The sequence below is a fragment of the Corvus kubaryi genome, unplaced genomic scaffold (assembly GCF_017639235.1).
Source record: "Corvus kubaryi isolate FWS band 111438036 unplaced genomic scaffold, C.kubaryi_AGA036_p1.0 37353, whole genome shotgun sequence".
In the NCBI taxonomy this organism is placed as follows: Eukaryota; Metazoa; Chordata; class Aves; order Passeriformes; family Corvidae; genus Corvus; species Corvus kubaryi.
The window spans coordinates 340,851-362,361 of NW_024581115.1; the positions used below are offsets into that span (position 1 = coordinate 340,851).

General features: G+C 46.1%; 1 protein-coding gene across 5 annotated transcripts in view; it reads right to left on the reverse strand.

Moving 5' to 3' along the window:
• RHBDL3 (rhomboid like 3) overlaps window positions 1-21,511 on the reverse strand; it is a 73,171-nt gene that overhangs the window by 13,638 nt on the left and 38,022 nt on the right. For 4 of the 5 annotated variants that reach the window (XM_042032317.1, XM_042032316.1, XM_042032321.1 and 1 more), the window contains 3 exons: window positions 11,714-11,872; window positions 2,077-2,301; window positions 1,224-1,372 (listed from right to left, as the gene is read on the reverse strand). In XM_042032317.1, coding sequence (XP_041888251.1) covers window positions 1,224-1,372; window positions 2,077-2,301; window positions 11,714-11,872 — 533 coding nt within the window. Of the gene's footprint in view, window positions 1-1,223; window positions 1,373-2,076; window positions 2,302-11,713; window positions 11,873-18,145; window positions 18,239-21,511 lie in introns of those variants that run through there. The other variant, XM_042032320.1, reaches the window with a different exon arrangement.

Genomic DNA, 21,511 nt, shown 5'->3' on the forward strand with positions numbered 1-21,511 from the left:
GATTCAGCATGCAGACTACAGATGTTGCCACATTCAGAAGTTTCTTCTAAAAACTTTTTCCTACTCTTCCCTTGGGTGGAGTCTGTTTTTATGCAGAGATCTGGGGCACATTTTGTGCTCCAGGGCAATTACACACCAAGAAAGTTATTCCATGGCAGGGAGGAGACATTAGCACATCTTCCATCAGAGACACGGAAAAAGGAAAAGATCAACTTGATCTTTCTGGCCTTTCATAGAAGAACATTGATGGAAACATAGGCTTTCTATTTAAGAACAAAGGATCCTTATGCGGTTTCAAACTCTACACTACTGCTAAAAGTCTTGTTGCTAACATTTTTCAGTGACAGAATTAAAGAAAATTGCAATTATCTGCCAAGAATGTGTGAACATAATGATCTGAGAAACTGCTCAGAGGGGGTAGAGTGCTTTGTACAGGGATGAACTTTCCAGTGACACTTACTCATCACCATGGCATCACAAACATCACACAATTAAGTCTATTTGAATTTTGTGAGGACTAGCACAGCTGAGAAGAACAGAGTTAGAATCCCCACGCCTTGTATATTCTTCCCAAGTCTGCTACATACCTCCCATGGGATGAAGGAGGATTAATTTTACTGTGCAGCTTCATTTTGCATGAGATGGACCACTCTCTGTCCATCTGGTCAATCGAGATTGTCAGCTCTTCAGGAACACTGGTGTTTGCACAGCGTGTACAAAATGGGAGTTTAAGCTTGACTCAGGCTTCTAGGCATTATCTCAGTCCCTACAGAAGGGACAATATTACTAAGTGATGACATGTCACAGGCACAGGGAATTTAACTGACTTTTCCAACCTCAGCTAGGAAGCCTGGCTCAAACACACCCTGTAGTTTTTAAATACCAGTCCAGCATCTTTGCAGACTTGTTTTAGCACCTGCACAGCTCCTTTAGTGGAACACTGGGCTTTGAGCTGGTTTTGGGAAGTACACAGTAAGAGGAAAGTGTGGTCCCAACACTGCTGAGGAGAAGAGCAGCATCTGTTAAGTTCCTTATGTTGCCTTGTCCCTTCAGAGAGCTGCGAAGGTTTGTGCCTCATTGCCCAACACTCCACATCTTCTTGAGATTTTTACACACAATTTATAATTGAGTTTTAAAAATTTAATTCTGAGCTGCTTCTGTCACTTCCTCTTTCTCTCTGGGGAACCTGAACTGTGGGAAATCTCCAGTCTGTAAGTACTCACCCTGCATGCATGAATATGTAGGTTAGGTACCTCCAAGCCTGGGCCCGAAGCTGGGGATGGTACAGTAATGCATTCTTCAGGTACAAGGGGTGGCTGACTTGCAGCACAAATCTGTCTAAGACCACTCCATTGTAAAGAAAAAAGGCAACCTAGAAGAGCAAAGAGATTCATTGGTTAGCAGATGCCTTTCCTCACCAAAAAGTACCTTTTAGCTCAAAATAATGGAGAAAAAGATCATATATACAAAAACTTTTCTCCCATTTTACAGCTTCACACAGCATGAATATTCCCTGTTTTGAGGCACCTGTGACACACTGATATAACTCTATATGTGGCCTTCTGTAACACACCAGCCCCTGAGTCAGAGGAACCTGCTCCCAGTCAGCACCTGACTGCTATCAGTGTCACATTATATCCTCCTCTGTACTTACTTGAGCACATTACTCAGCAAATGTGCAAAGATCTCATTTGGACAACACATGAGCAGGTCAGAATATTTAACCCAGAGGTTCTCTCATGTCCTTTTTCTCCCCCCTCAAAGAACAGAGGTAGCTGTAGAGAAATTTCTCTTCTAATTCCATTGACTTATCAGTTTCTCTAGAACTGTCCTGTTTCCATTCCTCAAAAAGTTTTTCTCTAGTTTCCCAAATTGTGTAGTCTCTTATACAAATTGTTCCAATGACAGGATCACAGTCTCCACTTATACGCACCTCAACAGGCAACCAAAATGGCCACCAGTTTTACATCTGTCCTTGTGCAGGTCTGAATGAGTCCCTCCCTAACCCTTGATTGTGTCCCAGCAGAGCCTTTGGCAGTGTGGGGAGGTTCCTAGGGAGGTCATGAGGGTACTTGCCTCTACAATAGTGATGGTGATCATGAACCAGGGCGGGGGGCAGCAGGTGTAGCTGTCGTAGTACCACTTCCGGTCAATCTCCCGTGGCAGGGTCTCATATGCCACGTGCCGGATCAGCCTCTGTGAGAGGCTCAGTCCTGTCTCCTCCAGCAGGGCCTTGCTGCACAGCCTCCTGTTCCCCTGGAGGATGGCTTGGCGGAAACTGTTCGACCTTTTGTTGCTCATCTGGGTAAAAGGGAAAGGAAGAAACCATGAGTACAAAGCAAGGCCTGGCACAATCATCAGGGAGAATAGTCCCAGTCTGGCAGCACCAGATCCAGGCAGGCAGGAGAGCCACCATCAGGCTGAGCTTTAGGAACCAAGTCTCAGGACAATCACAGGGTGACCCACTTGGAGTGCAAGGAAAACCAGTACCAGGGTCTGCCATTATGATGCCATTAAATGAGGTCAGGGCAGAACTCTGGCAAGGCAGAGCAGAGGCTGCTGATGCACCTGGCTGACTCTATGGCCCATTCTCCAGCCTTCCATGCACTGTCTTCACCATTGGTTATCACAACCCATATTCCTGTGTCCTCCTTCCCTCTGCTCCCCCTGCTCTACCACACTTCCCTGCACGCTTGGGGCAGAAAATTTCTTGAATGTAGCAGCAGGAACTTTCACAGCACATATAACCCTTGTGGCAAGAACTAGCTCTGGGCAAAGAAAATTTATAACTTTGTGTAAAACAAAACTGCCTGAGCAACAGCAACAAACAACACATTAATCAGCTGTACAGGCTGTCTTAGCTCCTGTAAGCTTGCAAGTCTTTACAAGACTTCTTTTTATAAGTTATCCTCAGAGGGGGCAGCTTCTGAGGTGGCACAGGCTTACAGCTAATTTCTATGTGCATTATCACCATACATGCATAGATTTATCTGTCTATCTTTTTGAGCATACACTTTCCCAGTTTGGATGCATAATTAAAGCAATTGCATTTGCAAATTAGGCAGACGGAATTTTATGCTCAGCCTGCTGGGGGCGGCGGAACAAACCAGGTCTGAAAGAGCCTGTTCCAAGATTTGGATAATTTTTAATTAGCCCCGATGTCAAACAAAACTGCAGCATTAGAGCCACTGTCTGTACTGGCTGAATCTTTGGCAGAAAGCTCCAAAGACTCACTGTGTACACAGGCTGCTGCAGGGGGACCCTCTACTGTAACAGGCAGCAAAGCAAACATGACAGCCTGGTCCTTCTTCTGAGAGAACTGCTAACTGCTCTCAAACCACCAGCACCTCCAGCCTCTCAGAACCAAACAAGAGATGACACTCAGCAGTGTTGGCTTCCAGTTGGTTTCAGCTGGTATCCCAAAGCCAGCAAAGCCCAGAGCTTGTGCTCTCAATGCCCAGGCAGTCAGGGAATCGCTCGAAGCTGGACCAAGCTGCTTAAACACAGTAATCACTGCAGGGAGCCACCTCCTGTTAATCACTGGAGGAGGGCAAGGGGCCATCTGAGGTGATGGCACTGCGACCCACTCTGCCCGTCCCTCCTTAGCCTTCATTTGCAGCCTGTCCCTCCAACACAGAGGAGCATTGACAGGCATTCAACGTTCTTATATTTTTTTTAAACTGGGGAAAAATTTGTTGCTGTTGTTGTTCTCTGTGAGTTGTTTTAGTGAGAAGATGTTTTACCCTAACAACTCTCTCCATTTTGGTACTTCTCCTTTGGTCACTCTTTCCTTCATTCATCCAGAAAACACTTGTAAAAGAACATTTCTGGAAAAAAAAGCAGAAAAGACAAAGAAGAAATGTCCACCAAGTCTCTCTCTCAGTCTTCTCAAGTCTATCATCCAAAAGCCTGTATCTAAAACTAGGGAAGATGAGGGGAAAACAGTTGTTGGTGGTCCTCTGTTGCATTAAGAAAGCCTGCTCATATTGAAAGACATTGTTTTTGTAGAGAAACATCCAACAGGTACAAGGCTTTCCTTAGCATGTGTGAAATGCCTTTTGGTAGGTAAGAGATGTACCTCTGTTTCAAAGATACTTTTAGCCACCTAATGACCTCACTGTGCCCACAGAAGAAACCTTCACTTCAGGTTAGTTCAGAGCAGCCTTTTGGATATGTTCTGCACATGCTCCCTTGTAGAGGGATTCCTTCTGGAACAGGGGCATACGATACCCCAGGACAGTCTGGGCAACTCAGGGCTGCTAGGGAAGAACCCCTGAAGGGGCCTCAGGCTGCAGGCTTGAAAGACACCTGGCAGCAGGCAGCCTTGAAATCCTTGGCAAAGTTATACACTGGTCGGCTCCCCCGCTGCTTAGAGGCTGTCCTGTGGGAATAGGGCGTGAATCTTTGTAAAGTAGATACAAGTTGGTGTAAGTAAACAATAAAGCAGAGCACGATGCTCAAATCGTATCGGTGTTCGTATCATGACTCTGGCCAGCTCCCCTGCGCTCGGAAACCCCGCCCCCCGCTAAACTCCCTCACAAAGTTCATTCTGTTCTCTCTCGCTTTGCCCCTCTTATGGACAAGAATAATTTCACACTGAATCTACAAACTTGCCTGAAGATACCAGACAGTTGACTGGAGCTGCTGATCTGCTTATTACAATTACAGTGATATATGGGATTTCCTGCCTACCACAAAACGGTCAGTGCTTTTCCCTGCTGCAGCACTTCAGTGGAAAATACAATAACTTCCAGAGTCAAGGAAAATCATCACTGCAGTTCAGCATCAAGAAGTGCTGACCACCCTCAGCAGATGATCACCTCATCATTGCAGATACTGCTGAGGGAGATGGGCAGGAAACTCCAAAGGCTGCTAATGTCCATGGTTAGGCTCATAACAAAGATATCCTTGCATCATGTTGAGCAGAGGATCCTAACGGAGGCACCCCTGAACTCGTCTGTTACTGTTTAGTATGACACAAGGGACTGGCTCAGTCACCTGAACTCAGCACAGCCCCATCAGTCCAGTGTCCTCTCTGCAATAATGCTTGTGCTGCCCATGGAGCCCAGACAACAGCCAGGGCACTGCAAATTCATCACCATGGTGTTTCTGAAGGTGTTCCTCAACATACTAAAAACAAAACGAGAAAGGTCTTCTTAGATTTAAGAGCAAAATATTGCAGGATCACTGTAAATCACACCTCAGATGACTAAAGCCTCCACTGGCTCTCCTTAGGAGGTGGGAAACTGGACTTCTGTTCAGCAGAAGCTCTGCCTTCCTTCTTCCAGACAGGAAAATAAATCACAGGACCTTTCACACCCCACACAGAAGCTAACATGGAAGGGACATGAAAATATTTGCCAGACCTTCTTTGGAGCAAAGGATATGGAAAGAAGGTCCAGGTTCCCTCTACATGACGCAGTCTTGGCGTGGTTTTACACCCCGATGAGGCAGGGACACAGTGTCAGGAGTGTACCAGATGTGCTGAAAAGCCCCCACAATCCAACAAGATGTGCGTAAGTGGATGTACTGAGCCCTTGACAAAATCAGGCCTCTCAGGAAGGAGACATCCTGTTGGTCCCCACCTGCACTCATTGCCCATGGCACCAAGGAGGAGATGATCTCCAAAGAGACAGCACAGCTGTCTGCCAGGGCTCAAGCAAACACAGAAGTCCTGGTCCTACTTACACAGCCCCACAGGCCTTTGAATCAAGCTAGGAGGAGATGGGCATGAGGAGAGACAGAGGATTAAGTCACTATTGCTGCTCTCACCCATTCTTGACGAGAAGTCTATTTTGTTCCTCAGACTGACTTTGGAAGACTCAAATCATCCCAAACAGTCTCGCATATGGTCAGAATTTGCTGACTTTATTTTGGAATTACATAATATTGGTATTTATGAGCCAAGTATTTAATCATCAGCTGAAAGAACACTAGGTCCATTGTTGGCCTGCACATTACTATGGCTTCAGAAGCCCAGGACAGCCCATCCCACTTCTCTTCATGCAATCGATCTAGGACTTCTTTAGTGAGTGTGATATTAAAGCTGCAAGCAGATGGGTACAGCAAACAGTATGTGGAGAGAAAAGGTAGCAGGGGGAACAACACATTCCCTTAGTCCTTCATGCCTGCAAAATGTTATTATGCAAAGAGAAAGAAATTTCCCTCGCAAAACAGCCAAGCTGAACTGACTGGTACCCAGATGCTGCCACCTGTGCCCTTTGGTATTACCATACCGAAACAAACCAAAGCTTAGTGTTAGAGCTCCTCTAAAAGGCTGGGTTTGATACCTCTGTGCAAAAGGAAAACTTTTTCCTACTTAAATCTGAACCTGTCTTCAACACTGAAAACGTCAACATTTAGGATGAGTCCTTACTGTCTAGTGTAGGACAATGACAAACTTTGATGAAGTACAAAGCCCTGCTTTTGTTTAGCATACATGGCACTCTAAAATTACTCTAGGATAATCTGCAACTCGCAAAGGAAGTTGTCCATTCCCACCAGCAGACCAGTTCCTCTGTGTTCCTTGGATATCTGTACTACTGTAACTATCTCAGATAATCAATAGACAAATCATGTCATATTTCCCCCATCTCCAATTTCAGAGCTTGTGTGGGGCACAGTACCCTTTTTATGGTTTTATTCAGCCTCACTCAGAAGGTTTTGAAAAACATGGATTTCTGCCCATTATGTATTGGCATCTTTGAAACTGGTCTTGAGCTATTTTTAAACACATACAGCTCTGTGACAGGCAATGCATTCGCCTCCCCAACTCTGATCCTCCAAGACACAGAACACTAAATCAGAACTTAGCACAAGCTTTTTAAAAGCCTCTGCCAGCTCCAGTTTTATAACCCACTTTACTTACAAATGCAACCTCTTCAATCAATTTTGCTTTCAAGATTCCCATTTATTTCTTTCCCTCTGCCCACACTTCTACAAAATGCTAATGTGGGTAGAGTCAGCTTTTCCAAAAATGTATATCTCAGCATCAAGTTCATCTGTCACAGATGCTCACACCCTCTAAGCCAACCTGGTAGCACTTTCCCGAACAGAATCAAAGGGAAAAAACCCCAGATACCAACATTCTGATTTGGTCTAACCAAGCAGTGGTTTACTCTGTGGATTCAAAGAAAGAGACAGGAGAGACAAAATAAATTATCCCTGCTCAAGGTTTTTCCCGATTCCTATTAAATGTGCCAGGCTTAGGCCTTCCAGCACTTCCAATAGAAAAGGTAAACCACTTTTCAAATTTCAAGGTTACTTGAAAGAACATTGCTTGCAGGACAAGACTAACATCGTGGTTCCAATAATACTGTGTCAAAACACAGTGAGTTGGAAACTGCAAACCCTCTATACCTGCTCCATTTCCCATTGATGCTGGGAAGGATTCCACCAATGAAATGAATCCAGATCCAATTTTGTGAAACAATTTTTTTAAAAAAATCTTTATAACATTTCTTACTCATGTGTGTATTTTAGATATGCACACAACCATTTAAATTGATATTGCACTCCTCAAGTTTCAACTGTATGTGACGGAAAACAGTTCAGGTTAGGGATGGGAATTTCTATGGTAAGTTCCACTTTATTTGGCATAATGATTATTTGACAGACTAGTTCATTTGGAAGAAAGTTCTCTCTTCTGCTGCTACTTGCAACCAATATCTAATAGATTTAGGTTTAATCATCCTTGAATAGAGAGCATCTTAATGTATCTTTCTATACTGCATTACAAAGTCCTACAAGTCTAGGCAAGTGTTAAAACTAGACTGAGATACATTGTTTTTCTACATTTTTTCTTTAGCATGAGACATACAGTAAGTTCCTATAGTCTGATGAAGCTGTAAAACACAAGTCAAACCCTCCACTGAACCAGCTCATTTCTCACTTACAACATTCCAGGATCCACTTTGGACTTTTTGTTTTTGTTTGTGGACTGTAACACGATCCCAAAGTATTTTATCCCTTCAGCCAGTCCTGCTCTTTCTTCCAACATCAATGAGATCCCCTGCCCAGGACAGAAGAGCTGGCATCTAAATCTTAACCTTTGTGTATCTACAGCATCCAGTGGCACAGACACACTGTAAGACTCTGGGTAGGCACTTCATCTCCTTCACCCTCCGTATTTTATCTTATTTTTAAGACTCCAGCAATATTTTGACACAGTAACTGCTCCTTTGAACATCCTGCTCAACAGCACATAGCACAAGACACCTTCCACTAACACTTAATCATGTTCCAGCCTCTTGCATGAAGTAAGAAACTCCTGCAAAGATCTGCCTCTCACCTTCTCTGGCGGCCAGCAGAACTGTGGATCTGGCACTCTCGAGGAGGAAGAGCAGAGGCTGCAGATTTCTCAGCCTGCCTCTCCAGTTTTATTTCTTTACTTGAAGAGGTAGGATTTACAGCCTGGCAAGTCAGAGAGGGAATCACAAAAATTAAAGGAAATCCTTCTCTGAAGGGTAATGTGTGCTGGCACCAGAAATGTTTGGATTAGGGTGACCAGATTATTGTCACATAGTGCTTCAAAAATATGTGTTTTTTGTTGAAAATGAGATAGAATTAGCCTGTTCCTAGAAGCCAGCGAGGCCAGGGAGAGCAAAGCAGGTGGTGATTCTTGATCTGGAAAACAAAGGATGTGCATTTAATTAGCTAATTATTGAGATGCTACATCAGCTTCAAGTTACTACAAAGCTACAGCTAAACATTTCTGTTGGAAGCAGCAGTGTTTTGTTTTTCCCAAGTCACATGAACTCTGTCTTAGAGCTTACTACTTACTGCAAGCTCTACTATAGCTCACAGGGTATTATGTGAAGTAATCCAGGACTGCCAACAGCAACTGCTGTTCAGCAAGAATTCCAGCAAATAACATCTCAAGTGTAATTACCTCCTGGCTTGTCTCTTCTCTAAAAGTGGCAAAGTTAGTTAAACACCTTGGTTCATTATCTCCTCCTGTGGCCCATGCTGTTCATAGGCAGAATTTTCACTTTGCATCTCTTTTCACAATGCTGCAAAGCAACCAGACAGCAGATGCTCGAGATGCCTCCACTTGTACAGGAAACACTTTTGTTACTCTGCACTGTCTCAGACACAGCATAAGAAACCCCATCTGAAACTGCTTTCTGCTGTTATTACAAACCACAGTGCAGAAACAGAAATGGATATGATTGCAGCATTGTGTTTTACAACTACATGAGCTGAATTTCATACACACAGAGGAGAAGTAATTCCCAATGAGTTGCCTATCTGATTTTTTTTGTGTCTTTTCTGCTTGCAGATCACACCAGGAGTTTTCATCTTCCCTGAACTTATTCATTTCTCAATTTATTTCTTGAGTGATTTCTGGGGTCTATTCTCATATTTTAAAACTTCCAACTTCATAAATTTAAGTTGCTTTGCTGAGTTGAGAACAGACACATGTATGGATGTCATTATTAAGGTGAGAAGTCCTCTAATTACATTTTTGATGTATCTAGAAGTTCACAAAACATTTTGGACATCAGACGATAACACAGCTTTGCTCAATAGCAGTCCTTTAGCTGGGGATCACAGTGTTTGAGAGAGCAGGCAGAGTTCTTGGTGCTCATAATGATGCTGGAGAAAGGGAAAACCATACATACAGAGAGCCATGCTTGTACAGTCTCTGGTATAGTGAAAGGTCAGCCTTTCCATCACGACACCCAGCACCATCATTTTTGGCAGCAGGTCAATTCTTGCTAAGCTACTGAAACAGACAAATTAACCTGAGCTTAAAGCAGAGAGGGCTAATGATCATCAAGCACAAACATGCACTTAAACACCACCACACAGAGGATTGACAGCTACGAAGTGAAGGAACTCCGTAATTTCACAGTGATTCTGTGTCAACTGTGCTGTTTCTTTCCATCAGGAAGTTCAAAAGTAAGTTCAAAAGGCAGAGAAAAGAGAAGGAGCCCTAAAAAAAGCTTGGATGTTGGAAATCAATAGAAATTAGAGGAGAAGGGAGAAGAGAGATGTCATTTTTAAGTAGTTTAATGTTCTGGCATTTGCATTGCCTATTGATTAGAAAGTGCAAAAAATGCAGACAAGGATAGAGGGGCTGATAACAGGAAAATCAATGGCTTCTTTATAGGAGTCATTCCATAGTAGTGAAGGAAATTTGGTGTTCTGCAGAAATCACACCAGCTGGGAGTGAGCTGGCACGATCTCCTATTCCCAAAGGAGGAGAATGTCCAAGCATTTCACCTCCCACCTACCTCTCATTAGCTTGTGCTGCTCCTGAGCCCTGTGGAGCGAGGAGAGAGGAAAAAGCCCAGTTCTATTCCTAGGCCTGTTGTCAATGTGTTAGTTGGCCCTAGGCCATCATTTCTGTAAAAGAAATTCGATGATACCTCTTCCTGCTACCTAAGTGTTGCGCAGCCCAATTAGTGAATGCTTGCATGGTACTTTGAATATCCCCAACTGTGGAACCAGCAGCTGTTACTATAAATACTCTGCTGAGCACTGAGGACCACACTGTTACACTGGAGCTGAGGAAAACCTCATACTGTGTGATCTGTTTAAGAGCTGCTGTATTTATTTTACTGTGTACTTCGACATAGGCAAGGGGCTAACAAGACAGCCTGGTTAGATACAGCAGGTTTCTGTCATTCCATCAAAGTAACTTCACCTTGACACTGTCCACAGCCTGATGGAGGCCAGCATCAGGGTCCTTGACAGCTGGGCCATATTATCATACTTTTCTGATGAATGTGAAAACAGGACATATGGAAGACACTTTCTTTCTAAACCAAGGACACATGCATGAGTGACCATAACAAACGAAGGGATCAAATACCTACATTGTCTGCAGAACACACAGAGATGCAAATTACTATACTCTGCATCAAGGATACATCCAGCTTTCAGAGAAACCTCAGAGATGTCACCAACTTCCATTGCTCTTTGACTTTGTCACCCTGGCTTATTATTATTAATATTGCACTAAATCTGATGGGATTCAGGCATTCAATAACAGAGCAAGAACAAGGCAAAGCCCCTGAATGGCCAGTGTCCAAGATACCTTGCAAACAACATTTGTAAGCTATCCTGGGCATCTGACAACACATGTCTACAATTGTGCTGACTCAACAAACTGCCTTGACAAGAAACTGAGTGATCCCTTCACTAATTGACTCATTAGTAGAGATAGAGAGGCATCCAGATCATGACTCATGCACTCTGAGACACCTCACCTGGGATAAAATGAACATGACCTAGAAACACTTTATCCCTGTTGCTGTTGATGCCTACAGCAGTGCAGTATGACGCCACCCAGCACGTCAACACAACATTATCTGTATATTTTTGTCTGGAAGTGGTGCAATCTCTAGATAAAACAGGAGACATTCAGACTGACATACCTCTGCTTGCAAACAAATGGCTCATTATAGCAGCTAGCAACTGATACTGAGAGCAAAAACATCTAAACTAGCAGCAGCCATTGCTTCATGATCTTTTTACAGCTCCCACAGTTCCTTCCCATGCAAATTTGTTTCCCTGGAAAAATCAGAAGCAATTTGACTCTTGCTGAAGCATTCAGTCACCATTGAGTGCTTCAGCAAGTCCATGCAGAATGTGATGTGGCAAACACTGGTGTTAATAGAGGGAGGGAAAGAGAGAGAGACACTGTCCATCAGCAGCCCATAAGCACAGCCAAGGACTGACAGGCCCTGCCAGCCAGAGCACTCACCAGGTTGACGAAATCCTGGTAGCAGATCCTCCCCTCAGAGTTGCTGTCTGCCAGGGCTAGCAGGACCTCCAGCTTGTGGGGATCCAGCTCCGAGCTGTGTCTCTGGAGAAGGGAGCGAAACTTCTCAGTGCTGATGTAGCCAGTGTTGTCAGGATCGAACTGGGATAGGAGGGGAAAGTGCCACAATTAACAATTCCATGTTACACACAACTCTGTTCTCCTATGCATTCATCACCCGCTGCACACCCACAGGGACCCAGGGGCTGCTCTAGGCTTTGGTGACACTGCCCTGCAATCACCCAGGGGCTGGAAAGCACCCTGCTGCAGAGTGGGGTGAGTCCAGGCACCATCATCCACACCACCATCCCGTCTCCACCCAAGCTTCAGCTATGTCAGCTCCCTTCACCTTCCTTCCCTCTGCATCATCATTTCCCTTGTCTATTTTTTATGTCACTTTCTATCTGGAACATCAAGTAAACCAGTGATGCAGTTTGTGAGATAAAATGCACTGAAAACAGCTTTACTCCTCTATTTCCTAACACAATTGCACCACAGGAGTATGCCATCCCTCCTCAAGCCCTTTCTGTGCTCAGTGTTTCTGACAGTCACCTTTCCAGATCACCTCTACATATGCCTTCACTATGGTAAGTGCTTTCACTGCTGAAGAGCTATTTTAAGACACTTGGGAAAGAAAATCTTTGGACAGGAAGCAAAGCAGATGAACACCATGTCAAACTAAAAGTGACAAGGCAGCCACATACCATTTTGAGAATGTAAACCAGAGTCATTAGAAGGAAAGTCCCAGATGAGACCTGGAGTGAATCCCACTCTGACCAAAAACATCACTGTTTTCCCTCAGCCTAAGTGGCTAATCTCCTAAAAATGCCACTGATGAAAAGAGACACCTTTACAAAGCTGTCCAAACTTATGACTGATCCAGTGGCCTCTAGGGCACTCTGTGAGGGGCTGCCAGCTCACAGGGCACAGCCCCAGCCCTGACAAAGCCCGTGCTGGCACCATGCCGAGCATGTTTCTTATGTGCTTGGAAAACTAGTGGCTGCAAGCTGCCAGACCAGCCTGCACTAGCCTTGGTGCAGTCTGATCTCTACCAGTTCTCTGTTGCTGGGAGATTTTGCCTTTGATTTCCCAAACTTGGCTGTGAGAATCCTGGTGCTTGCTGGCCTCCTTTTGTAGATAATGATATCAAGCTTGTTGGCTGGATTGAATGGCTGTCAGAGGGCAGGCTGGTCAGGAGGGAGTCTTTTCATGGAAACATTTGGGACATAATAGGGCCTTGGCAGAGCCAAAAAGGTCCTGACAATCCTCGGTCTTTCCTAATGGAGAACAAAAGTTGAACAAGCGCCTGGCCTTCTATCAGACATGGTGGAATAAAGGCTGCCTTGGCAAGGGAGGAGGTGGGAAGGAGGATGTGGCAGAGGATGCAGCCTGCCAGCAGCAGGGCTAGCATGGCTCTGCAGTGAGCAGAACAGCTGTAAAACAGATCAGCCTCAGGCATGGGCAGCTTGTTTGGAGGCTGCAGTGCCCATGTGCGAGGATCTGGCTCCATCTCCTTCTGGCCCGAGCACCTTTGTACCACTGCTCTGCTCTCCCCAGCTGCTTGACTGAGGAGGAGCTGCCTAACCTGAGGAGGGGAGGACACAGCTCCTTGCTGGAGTAGGGCTGTCTGCCTTTTGTCAAAGCAGCAGCCTCTCTGTGAGGAAGCTGCTGGGGCAAGTGGATTACACAAAACAAGATAAACCAAGTGACCTGTGGACAGTCAGAGCTGGGCACTCTCTCCCGTTCTCTGCCAAAGGTTGTCCTGCCCTTGTGAGGTGGCCTGGATGTACCTCCCTGACAGCTGGCACTCAGAGCCAAAGGTGGATTTCATCAGCTGTTTAGTGCTAAACAAAAGCTTAATATTAATCCCTGGAGAAGCTTAGCTCCCCTACTCTGGCCCACTCTGATGCTTTGAGTTAACAGATCAAACTCTAAAACCAACCCCAAAAATCAGGGTTTCTGCACTTAGGCCCAGCTCTGATGAGTTTTGGCTCTTGCTGTGACTCTCAGGCCAGCCTGTTTGTGGTACCCAGTCCCAGACATATACCCAGGAAACGAAGTATTATTAGCACAGTACCTGAGATGACCTTTCTCAAGGGGAATTTGTAGGCGCTGGGAGATGAGTCATTCAGTGAATGAATCTAAGATCTACAACCCCATAGATACTGCTCTGTTCATCCCTGTTTCCCAAGAACATTTGACCTAAACAACATCGTACTTAACTGCACCACTTTAACTGTATTTTGATATTTAAAATGTCAGAACCTAGCTTGTCTAAGACAAAACTATTTACTCCTTGAAGGCTTAAGTACCTCCCTACTTTGAGGGCCAGGGTCAGCACCCAAAGTGTGGGACTCTCCCCACGCTGTGTACTCACTGTTTGACTTTGTAGGAAAGACTAAGGGCTGCAGCCACATGGGACATGAGTATTCCTTCAAAGGGCAGATGAGTTACAGAACTGAAGCACACAGGCCCCCAGAGCACAGAAGAGCTGATGAGATCACAACCCACTTTTCCCAGACTTTGTTCTGCTTTAAAGCCTTTCAAAAAGAAGCATTTTATAACCAAGAACAGAAATTACACAACGGCTTCAGAGCTTCAGACCAGCCCACACGGACACACTAATGACTTCAGACTCACTGGTGCTAGAGCTGATACATCCTGTCACTCAGGATGCTGCTATCAGTGGTTGCTGGCTTCCAAAGGCACAGCTGAAGCTATATCTGTCTGGTGGCTACAAGGGAATCCACTCCAAGGATACTTCTTTCTCACACCAACAGGCACCAGCATTCCTCCTTCAGCTCACAGTCTTGCTGCTTGCTCCACAAAAATCAAAGCAGTGGCAGAAGGTAGCTGGTGTTTTCTGTAGTGTAATTGGGCTAGGGAATCTCTTCTCCTTCATGTTATTATATATAATTATTTTTTGGCACTATGTTAATGATACTAATTCGAAATAAGTTTGAAGTAAAACAGTGGATTTGAACAACATGAGAGTAAGAGATAAACAATGAACAACTGACATCTGAACTAAAATACCTCAGAGCAGGGTCAGAGCACAGTTTCCACAACCTGGAGCAGAATGTTTTACTGTCAACCCCAGCTGTAAAGAAGTCCTCTTATTTATGTTTAGACAATTTTTAATTGTATAACAATTCTATATAAATAGCATATAAAAATCTCATCTGTCACCACTCAAAATCTACACAATACTTCAAACACTGTTTCTGCTATCCACAAAAATCAAGTGGTTGAGCAGGTCCTGCATATCCTGTGTCCTACACACGGCAAAACATAAAATCACAGAATGTGCTGAGTTAGAATGGACCCATCAGGATCATCAAGTCTGGCTCCTGGCCCTATGCAGGACAGCCCAAGAATCCCATCATGTGCCTGAGAGCGTTGTCCAAATGCCTCTTGAACTCAAGACAGGCTCGGTGCTGTGACCACTGCCCTGGGGAGCCTGCTTCAGTGCACAACCACCCCTTGATATCCAAACTAAACCTGCCCTGACTCAGCCCTAGCCGTTTCCTTGAGTCCTGTCACTGGTCATAAGATCAGTACCTGCCCCTTCACTGCCCCTCATGAGGATGTTGAAGACCACAGTGAGGTCTCTCCTCATTCTCTTCTTCTCCAGGCCAAACAAACCAAGTGACCTCAGCCACTCCTCACACAGCTTCCCCTCAAGACCCTGCATCATCCTTGTGGCCTCCTTTGGACACTCTCTAATAGCTTCATGTCTTTTTTATAACGTGATGCCCAAAACTGCACACAGCACTCCAGGTGACACTGCACCAGTGTCACATGCAACATGTGACAGCAGACTCAAAACTCTCGGGTCCATCAATTATAAAAGAGGCAACTGACCTTTGCTAGCTGCTTCATGCATTTATCCATGACGATCTCCTTCAGGGCCAATTGTCCCACAAGCCCAGCTGAGCACCAGGGTCTCACCCGAGGACAGACAGCAGGGCTGTCTCACCCTGGAGGCAGCAGCAGGGCCGTGCTGGGCCTGACTCCAGCCCCACTGAGAGCAAAGCTCCCACAGCACAGGCACCACGGTGCCTTCCCTCAGCACAGTTCCTTCTGCCTGTCCACGCACTTGGGCAGACAAGTGATCAGGGATGAGGAAGCCGTTTGCCCCCCCTCATCCCCCCAGACAGCAGGACACTAATGGCTATTTCATGCAAGGTTTTCTCTACATTTCAATGACAATCACCCTTAACTCCCTTGATCCTCAACCAGGCTCTTAACCAAAAATGTAAATATGTTAATGACCGTAGCAGCCATCTGACCCAGGATCTTAATTCCCTGGCCCAAAACAAGCTGTTTTTCTCCTGTTTCTTCTTTATATTGGAGGAGACACACCACAAACTAAAGGTCCCACAGCAAAACTACAAGACAAAAATAAGGTGAGGGGGCCTCATAAACTGTGATGAAAATAGAAATTCACTTGAGGAAAGAAAATGAAATCTCTAATTGTTCCTCTTCTTTAATTAAAGACACATCAGCCACGGCTGAGTGAGCAAGTAGGGTGGAGGCTGGTGCTGCAGACAGACAATGGGTATCTTGGGAAAACTCAGACATTTCACAGAGTGCAGCCAGCTGCTCCTCTCCCCATGGCAAACAGCCCTCAGGGGCATCAGAGCAGCTGGAGAGTCAACAGCTGAACTGGGTACAACAGGAGGATCCTTGGCTGGCTTTGGGATTGCAGGAACAGAGTTAGCTACCACCCATAGTTTCCTCGTTGAAGGGCTTTGTCTTGGCATCACCCAAGCCACAAGTTGTCTTTCCAGCGGGCAAGGTTCCAAGCAACTTCATCTAATTTGGAAATTGGCCTTGAGTTGGACCAGTTCCTTAAAATCTAAATCATTCTAAGGTTGGGTGCTGGAGAGACTGGCCTGGTAGTATCAGGCCTCCTGGCACTGACCCCAGCTCTGCTCCAGACTAGGAGATTCTAGAAAGAAATTGCTCTAAGCTTTAGCTTCTCCTCCCTGTTATATAGAAATGACAACTCCTAATTCATTTCCCACCAGAAAGGAGCTCTCAATAGTTGGCCTGTCTCTTATTTAAATGTAGGCCCTTTTCCACTGGAAAGGGGGAGTGAATTGCATGCAACATCTTTTCATCACCAAGGATTTCAGAAACCACTCTGAGCTTTGCTGGATGGAACTCAGACTGTTAGGTGGCATAGCCTCTGCAATCTAGGGATGCATAATGCTCCTGCTCTCTCTTCCAAAGGTGAGAGGTGAAACCCTGAGAGAAGAAACCCTGATCCAGCAGAGAGGAAGGCCAGTCAGAGGTAAATGCATATCCCTCCACCTTGAAATACAGCTTCCCAGCATTTAAAGTCACCTCATCTGAGTTGCCTGAACGCATGTGGTAAAACATTAGTGCTGGCTCCAGTGACGCACACGTGCCTCCCCTGTAAATAATGAATTTACTCACTGTTGCAATAAGAAGTGACGCAGATTCCCCAGACAGGTGCAAAGGAGAGCCACTTTATTGCAAAAACCCGGCTTTTTAAAGCAGTTAGCTGGTTATCAGTTTACATAGTTTTAAGGCATAACAAACATAACTCAACCAATGAACATACACCATGATGTGGGCACGTGGCAGTCACGCAGCATGTTTTTCTACCCCTAATTCAGCTGAGTCTCTTTCTCACAGTCCTTTTCTACTTAACCAAATGTAGCAGGTTGAGTTCGAAACCAGGCAGAAACACCAATTAAATGGAGTGGTTTTGGTTCAAAATATTCATTACTTACTTATTTTCTTTCTGTGAGATAAGAATTAGGAGAAAAGCAAAGCAGGCACAAACCTTAAACAGTTGCAGTACAATGAAAGAGTTTTATTACTAATAGAATTAAAAGTAAAGAGAAAATAACAAAACAAAATTAAAGCAAATCCCCTCCCCCCTCCAGCACTTCTCTTTTACCCAGCTCACACAAGGGATAACAGAACATGGGATGTTAGTCAGTGTTCCAGTTCTTGAAAAGTCTCTCTCTTATGCTTAAGGAAAAAAGGGTTTTCCTTCAGTTGCACGTGGTTCCCAAACTGCCACTAACAGCAGATCCGCCCGGAAACAAACAATCTGCTGTGTGTAGAACATCTCTCCCATGAAAAATCTCACAGTTCCTTCACACTGCAAAACATGGGCCATCACATGGGGTTATTCATCTTTTTAAGGATAAGTTATTTTGGCCTGCACACAAAGGCTTTTCTTCGCCACAAGTCTCTAACAGCCTCTTACTACTTCTATATAGCCTGGCACAGGCATTCTTCACAATCTTCACAGGCACACAAAGATACTCCATCCCCCCATGTTCTTCAAATGGATTAAAGAGACAAACAGTTTGTGGTACTACAGTTTCTCACCACGGCATGCAAGAAGGTTTTTAAGCTGCGCGCCAGAATCGCGGCACCGCCCTCTTTTCTCCTGTCGCCATTTTCAGCTCCGTCCCACGTGACTCACTTCCCTTTCTCTCTGACTCCGAAGCCACCATGTTGAAGGGTGTTCTTGTTCAGGCTTTACGGTGGGGAAAGCCTCGCTCCCTCTGTGCTGCTGGCTGCGTGGTGTCCTCTTCAGTTCAGCACGAAGTGTGCTGGCTGCAGACAGGAGGCTCTGCCGGCTCCCGTTGACTCCGCCGGCTCCGCGTGGAGAGGAGAGGGACCCGCCGGTCCCCAGAAGCTGCGCTGGATGGGTTTAGCTGTGAGCAGTCCATGGCTGGTTTTAGCTGTGAGCAGTCCATGGCTGGTTTTAGCTGCCTGCGGCTCTGGGACAGTCCCCCCCCAGCGACCCAGGGTCCGTGCCGCAGTGTTTGGAAAGGGGGAAAGGGGCAGTGGCCCCGGCCCGGCCCGGCGGGGCCAGGAGGCTCGGAGCCCCCCCACCTCCCAGCAGGCGACCTCCGACAAGAAGGGGCAGTCCCACCTTTCTGTGCGGTTTAAGTATGTAAATTGTGAGAAGCGTAATTGGTCTTAAAGACTGTCCATCAACTCAGGGTCAACCCAACACACCAAAGTAACAGGCCTGAGCCATGATTTTACAAAGGCAACAAGGCCTTCATTTTATAAGGTTTTAGCTATATGCAACAACTCACCACTGCCCAGACAATATAAAGTGATTAAGGGCTGTCTAGCAGTACTTTTAAGGCATGTTAGATTGCTTTGACCTGAGGTGAACCCAAGGGCTAGAAACATCACCCAGCTCTGAAAAGCCAGATTGCTTTTAAGCACAGAGGATATTCCCTCATCAAGCAGTGCTCCCAGACAGACCTGCTCCCAGGAAAGCTGCAGTGAGAGCACGGAGCTGCCCAGCTCAGCACTCACCTAGGCCAGGAGGCATTCCAGAGAAGGGGGCCTGTCACCTGGATTTGGGTAAGAGTGTCTCAGCATGCAACACATGGCAAAGTGGAGATGGAGGGGGCTGGTATAAGATTCCCTTTTCCCTGAAGAGCAGAGTAGTCTGAAAGACCAGGTTCAAAGCTAGTTGGCCAATATATAGAGGCATTTCTGTTCTAATTTATTTCTCCTATTGTCTTAGGCATAAAGACAAGGAAGGAATCTACATTACTACCATCTGTTGTTACCTTCTGCAGAAGCACTTCATCTAAGTAGACAGTGGAAGCACAGCTTCAACAAGAATGAGAGAATCAAAAGATTCACTCAGTTTTGAGGTAGACAGGAAAGAGGGCTTGGGACTAGATTTGATTTTGGTATTGCCAAGAGTCCTGAAGGGAGCCCAGAGACTTGTGTGGTGTTGTGACCTCCCAATTTACAGGGAACAAGCACCACACCTGTGTTTGTGTGATCCAGCACAGTGAAGGCTGTGCAGCACTCAGAGTGTGGCTGGATGATGGCTGCAATGGCAAAGGGCAATTGCCAAGCCACCAGGCCAAGAAGCACTCTGAACAGAGGTGGCCTTCTGAGGTTTCAGGTACAGAAACCTATCAAACTTTCCAAAGCCAGTGACAGCTGGACACCACACTGAACTCCTTGACTCTACAGAGGTCACACCCCTGGTCCATAATCACCTGTCTTGGTTTGAAAGACAGGTGTTTGCTAAGGAAGGCAGGAGCCTCCCTTGGAATGGCAGATGCGACTCCTCTTTCCTCTGAGTTACTATAATTTTGAAATCAAGGGGCTTTTAGGCAAAGATATGGGAAATAGGAATAACAGTTCTTTACTATTATATATCCATATGTGTATAACCAGTCAAACAAACAGCAATAACCATGGCAGTAACAGCAAACAATCACAAACCCAGTCCCAGCCTTTCGGCTGTCAGGCCCTTTCCCCTCGGGTGCAGTTCCGCTCGCAGCCGGCAGGGGCGCTGGCGGCTCCCGGTGAGCAGGGCAGGTGCGATGGTTCCCCCGCGGCTGCAGGGGGCGCTCCGGAGCGAGCTCGGGGAGCACGCGGCACTGGGGGCCTGGGATCCCAGGGAGGGATGGGACAAAGAAGCTTCACAAACGCCTGGGCAGCCGATCCCGGTGTCCGGCCGGACCCTCGGGAACAGCAGGCTGGAACAGCAGGGACGAGCACAGATCCTGGGTGGCAGAGGAGGTGTATCCAAACTGCGGAGCTGCGGTGGGAACCCCCCCGGAGGTCTGGGCAGGCTGGGCGAGCACAGCTGCAATGTAGCGAAGGCTCGAAGCAATGGCGGGGGCAGGGCGGCCATGGCCTGGCTCCCAGTGGGGCAGGGAAGGTGGGCTTGGGATCCCGGGGTTTCTCTGGCAGAAGCAAAAGCAGCTGAAGAAAGCAGCCTCTCTGTCTGTCCAAACGCCGAGGACTGAGGACCAACTGTCTACACACCCAGGTGAAACAAATGAGTAGCCAGATGCACCCCACTCCAATGGCTAGCTCTTTCGCTTTTCTGAAGTACCAACGATTTGTCCCCCTAGCAACACGTATGGGGAAAATTCCTTTAATAGAAAAAAAACCCTAGGAGAGCTCCTAAAACCCCAACATTATCCACTCCGAATTTTTCCCATACTAACATATTACATTAAACTTAACCCTTTAAACCATATAAATACACGCATACATACATACATACATATATACATGCTGATACTGATACAAGTACAGAGCCATGGGTAGTTCACCCTAAAACAAGGTCCCCTTGAGGTATGCATCAGGTCTCTCCATCCTTTTGCATCACCCACCAGGTGCAACCTGGTCCCTGAGCAAAGACAACTCCACGGATGGGTTTGTCTTTGCTAGAGGCAGAATTAAACAGTTTTTCCAAGCATACCTCTCATGTGCACCACTGGAACCTTATCCCCATCTCTTGTTTGTAGGGGTTCGGATTGGGCAGGGCTGGCTCAGTTGGTGGAGCCTCAGGTATTAACTAACCAGGTGGCTTTTGCTAAATGCATCTCCCAGTTTTTGAACGTCCCCCCACCCAGTGCCTTCAAGGTGGTTTTAAGCAATCCATTACACCACTCAACCTTCCCAGCTGCTGGTGTGTGGTAAGGGATGTGGTACACCCATTCAATGCCAACTTCTCTAGCACAGGTGTTTATAAGGCTGTTCTTGAAAGGAGTCCCATTATCAGACTCATTTCTCTCAGGGGTGCCATGCCTCCAAAGGACTTGCTTTTCAAGGCCCAGGATGGTGTCCCGGGCAGTAGCGTGAGGCACAGGATAGGTCTCCAGCCATTTTGTGGTGGTTTCTACCATTGTGATCACATAGCTCTTGCCTTGGCGTGTTTGAGACAGTGTGATGTAATCAATCTGCCAGGCC